The following is a 4529-nucleotide window of genomic DNA, read 5'->3' as shown; positions in this document are numbered from 1 at the left end:
AATAATTGTAAAAAAAAAAAAAAAAAAAAAAAAAAATAAAGAAAAAATGATATTCTCAAGCGCAATTACTTTCTACATATATAGGCATATAATAAATATGGATATATAGATATGTATGTAAATTTAAACCGATAAAAAGCTTTCATCGTTTTAAAGGACACATTTTCCAACCCGATGATTCTGAAATATTATAAAAAGAAATATATATATATATATATATATATATATATATATATATATACATGAAAAAAAAAAAGGAAAAGGGAACCATTAATATCAGATCAGATTGTACCGAAGCACCTTTCTGTAGGATTCGATCGTGTACGAAGTAACCATGTGGAACGACTAAGATCAAAATCGATTTCTCGACGAATCGTGACTCGATATCCCAAGCCTATCACAGGAAACCCTAGTCAATGTTAGTCGAAATTAGAAACCCTAATTCTTCCTGTAAACACGCACTTTGAAAATGCATATACTGATGCGTGAAGAATTAAATGTTTTTTCTCTTTTTTTCTTTTTTTTTTTTTTTTCTTCTTTTTAGATATATACATATAGAATACATGTAGAATACACATAGATATATAAATATACATCCAAGTTAACCGTCGAATAAAACAGGCTACATTTTTCTAACCAAATCTATGAACCCTCAAATATGAAAAGGCAAAATGAAGAATAGGGAGTCCAAAGGAAGACCCAAAAAGAAATAACAAGACGAAGAAAAAGAAAAAGAAGAGGAAGAGTGACTGTCGATTATTCGGTGTCTAAACAAACTATAGTCGAAGTCCCTTCATCTTCTCATCCCTAAAACGTTGACGTTCAACAAGAACCTCGTTAGAATATTTTATTGAGCTGATCCAACGTATTATACCCACGTCCATTTAATGACACAGCAACGAAGAAACTGCTCTACCTGTAGTACAAAGGGAATACGATTAAACAAAACACCTTTCGAACGACCTTTCAATGTAAATAGTTAGAGAAAGTCGAAAAGTCACATATTACGATACACATCGAAACATTTTGACTTTAATCGTTTTCGTGTCAAGTTAAACATAAATTGATGGTACGCTTTTATAAATGAAAAGTATAGAATTCTTTTCTATACTTCAATTTTATCCTAAAAGGTTAATCCTTCTGTTCAGATGGGTTCTTTTACCAGGTGTCACGTTCAAGATAATCTTCACATCCGGTAAAAAGTATAAAAGGTATACGTATACTTATATAATATATATATATATATATAACTGTGGAACTTTAAAAAGAAAAATCAATTTGTTTGTCAATAATAGAATTCATTGAATTAATCGATCCATTCGACGAAATTCACTTTTCGTCTTTTATCAATAAATTGAAACTATTATCGCTGGTTATAAAGAATTTTAGAGTTAGATAAAATTGACAATTCTCTTTCAATTTTTAACATTTCAAAAATGAAAGGCCAACTTCGTCAAGATGAAACTACAATCTGTGTCACGTGGAAAAGATAGAAAAAGAAAAGGTACGAAACAATAAGTATTTACAGACGAGAATATGTGATGCTCTCTCTCTCTCTCTCTTTCGAAAGCGAGAGAATCGTCGATCTGAGGCGTGGGTTCAGGTGTCGCCAGAATGCACGAACGAACGAGCCGTTGCCGATTCGAACGAGGGGCAACGAGCCGAGTGCTTTTCGCGGCTCAACGAGCCGAAAACAAATTATCCGCCGCCGTGGAAGTTATCGAGGAAATATTGGAAAGTTCGCGCCGTCGAGTGGGCTGCACGGATTGCTCCGCTTCCGGTACACCGATTCGCGTGCAACCGGTCGAGCGATGATTTTTAAAGAACGCGGTAAGATTTTGATCCGATCGAAAATAGGAGGATTCAAGATACATTTTTTTCATCTATCTTTTTCTTCTTCTTCTTCTTCCTTTTCTATCATTCTTCTAATGCTCGTAAATGCTCTTTACGAGAATATATTTCAATCTGTTAATTCATTTATTGATAATTGTATTTTATCGCAAGGTGATGAAATCAATTTCGATCAATAAATATATTTGTTTTTAAAAAGGATCGATCAACATTGTCGTTAAAGACATCAAAGAAAATCCCCTACGATTCCGCGGCGTGGATTTAATCGTTCGTAAAATATTGCACGAAGGAAAACGTTTTCACAGTTCGACGGCGAACGGTTTCTGGTTCTCTCGTATGACCGAGTAAAACGGTCAGTACGACCCAATTCCAACGGTATTCATCTATTAATTGAGAAAAGCTTAGATATATATATTTCCTACAAAAATTTCAATTTTGTTCTAATTTTGTCATTTAAATACTATATTCTATGATACAAGGGTGCTAGTTGTATGTATATTAAAACGATTTCACGGTTCGCCACTTACTTCGTACTTAAGTCGATACGAAGGATTTCACGTATGTTTTACATACGTGTATGTATCTACATACCTTGTGCATGAACCCACGATTATGCCCTAAGGATAATGAAGGCTTTATAGGACAAGCGGCGTAACGCGATAATAATTATTCATTAGTTCGTACGAACCTTGAACATGTACGAATGAAAAACATATACGACGATCCTTATCGTCGATCGTACAGGAGCTTAATTGCTATACCAAATAAGCAGGTACAGAAACGATGACGAGTATCCACATTTAATAATTAATCTTTTAATAAAAATGATTCTCGCATAATCAATCAAATATTTCGATACAAATATTTGCAGATATTATAAAAATGCAAGTTATTACATTTTACGAGATATCAAATTTTAATTCCAAGATCACACGTAAAACATTGAATATTAAATATCTACAATATTATACATGATTCAAAATACCCGCCAAACTACGATATATATATATATATATATATATCGATCGCTGATGCTGATACGTTGCTGATGATTTTCGAAAATAATCTGGACCAATCGTGATACCTTTAATAGGAGAAGAACGTTCAAACGAACCAATCGCGGGAAAGTTAGGATATTCAAAAAATGATTCATGACTGATAATAGATTACAATCTATTTAATGACGCGAGTTGATACGTTAAATAGTAACAATGTTCATTGTTAAATTAAATACAATAGTAAAGTTTTTATTGTTCGAAGTGTTTTTATCATGAATGAACTTACCCATTAATTTGCGTACTTCTGCCTGACTGAGAAAAAGATTGAAGTATCCCGAGGCAGGTGAGGCAAGCACGAGGAAAAGAATCGACGTCAGTTCGAGCAGCGACATCGCGTCTGCGCCCGTCAAAAACGTTGGAACAACGATGACACGTGTGTAGCCCCGGGAGAGAGATAGTGAAGAGTTTCTTTCTTTTAATTTTTTTTTTCTTTCTTTTCTCTCTCTCTCTCTCTCTCTCTCGTTCTTCTTTTCTTCTTGTTTTTGAGCCCTTTAGAAGAATTTTCTCAAAGAGATCATTTCTTCTGGTAAAAACTGAGGCGTCGCGCTGCCAAGTCGTGCACGCGCGACGCCTGACACGACGCGACAAAGTATCGTTTGTGTGTGTGTGTATATGTGTGTTGTGTGACTCGCTCTCTCTCTCTCTCGCTCTCTCTCTCTCGCTCTCTCTTTTTCTCTCTCTCTTACTCTCTCTCTCTCTCTCTTTATCTTTCGAGGGAGAGAGAAAGAATCACGAAAAGGAGCGCGCTCTTTGACAGGTCGTTTTACACCACGACACTTTCTACGTTCTAATTTCGTCCTTTACGAAAGAGAAAGAGATGTTCTCTTCGTTGATAAAATGCGCGACGAGAACGACGGGAACGTGGAACACGATGAACAAAAATTATCTTTATTCTTTGTCGTACGGAGCGACCGTGTTCGCCTCGTGAAAGCCACGAGCGATTGTGTGCGACACGGCCGCCATGGCTCGGCTGGGCTCGTCGCTCGCTCGCTGCCCGAATCTATCCGATATCCGCCGAGCTTAACCGAGCGCTCGCGAAGTCCACCCACGACGAGCGTCGCGTCACGTTTACCCCCACCTACTTTTCTACTTTACTACGTAACGCGTCTCCGTTCTCTCTCTCTCTCTCTCTCTCTCTCTCTCTCTCTCTCTCTCTCGTTCTTCTTTAAAAGATAAAAGAGTATGTCGAAGCGACTAATTGTGCTTTCAGCGATTTATGTTTCTTTCCTCGAATAATGGCTTCGCCTACGAGTCCTAAAACTCGAGATCATGTCAGTAACAGCCCATTGAAATTTGCACGTTTCAACATCCTTTATTTCTTTTTTTTTCTTTCTTTTTTTTTTTGTTTTTTCCTCTTTCTCTTTATGATTTTATATTTTCTTTTTTTTTTCTCTTCCTTTCATTTCCATTCATTCTTCCTTTCCTCTCGTCAACGTCCTCTCATTATCTATACATGTTTACTATGTACGTACTCGGTATATAACATGCTTCTTTAATTATGGCGTTTACGATCGAATGAACACGAACGACGGACGTCTAGAGAATAACCAATCGTTCTTGGTAGACTTTGCGTCGCGTCGTTATGGAAAACTTCCAATGAATGTGACAGTAGAAAGAACG

The 4529-nt window shown here is 36.3% G+C and overlaps 1 protein-coding gene across 1 annotated transcript in view; it reads right to left on the bottom strand.

Annotated features, from left to right (window-relative positions):
• The window catches only part of dnt (tyrosine-protein kinase Dnt), a 29342-nt gene extending 25449 nt beyond the window's left edge, over positions 1 to 3893 (bottom strand). The window contains exon 1 of the mRNA XM_035863378.2: positions 3136 to 3893. Within this exon, the coding sequence (XP_035719271.1) occupies positions 3136 to 3241 (106 nt within the window). The 5' untranslated portion in view covers positions 3242 to 3893. The remainder of the gene's footprint in view (positions 1 to 3135) is intronic.
• Between the last annotated feature and the right edge of the window lie 636 nt (positions 3894 to 4529).

The sequence above is a fragment of the Vespa mandarinia genome, chromosome 7 (genome assembly GCF_050613455.1).
Source record: "Vespa mandarinia isolate Hongniang chromosome 7, ASM5061345v1, whole genome shotgun sequence".
Classification (NCBI taxonomy): Eukaryota; Metazoa; Arthropoda; class Insecta; order Hymenoptera; family Vespidae; genus Vespa; species Vespa mandarinia.
The sequence above is the reverse complement of the archived record's forward strand: the minus strand, read 5'-3'. Positions and strand labels throughout refer to the sequence as shown.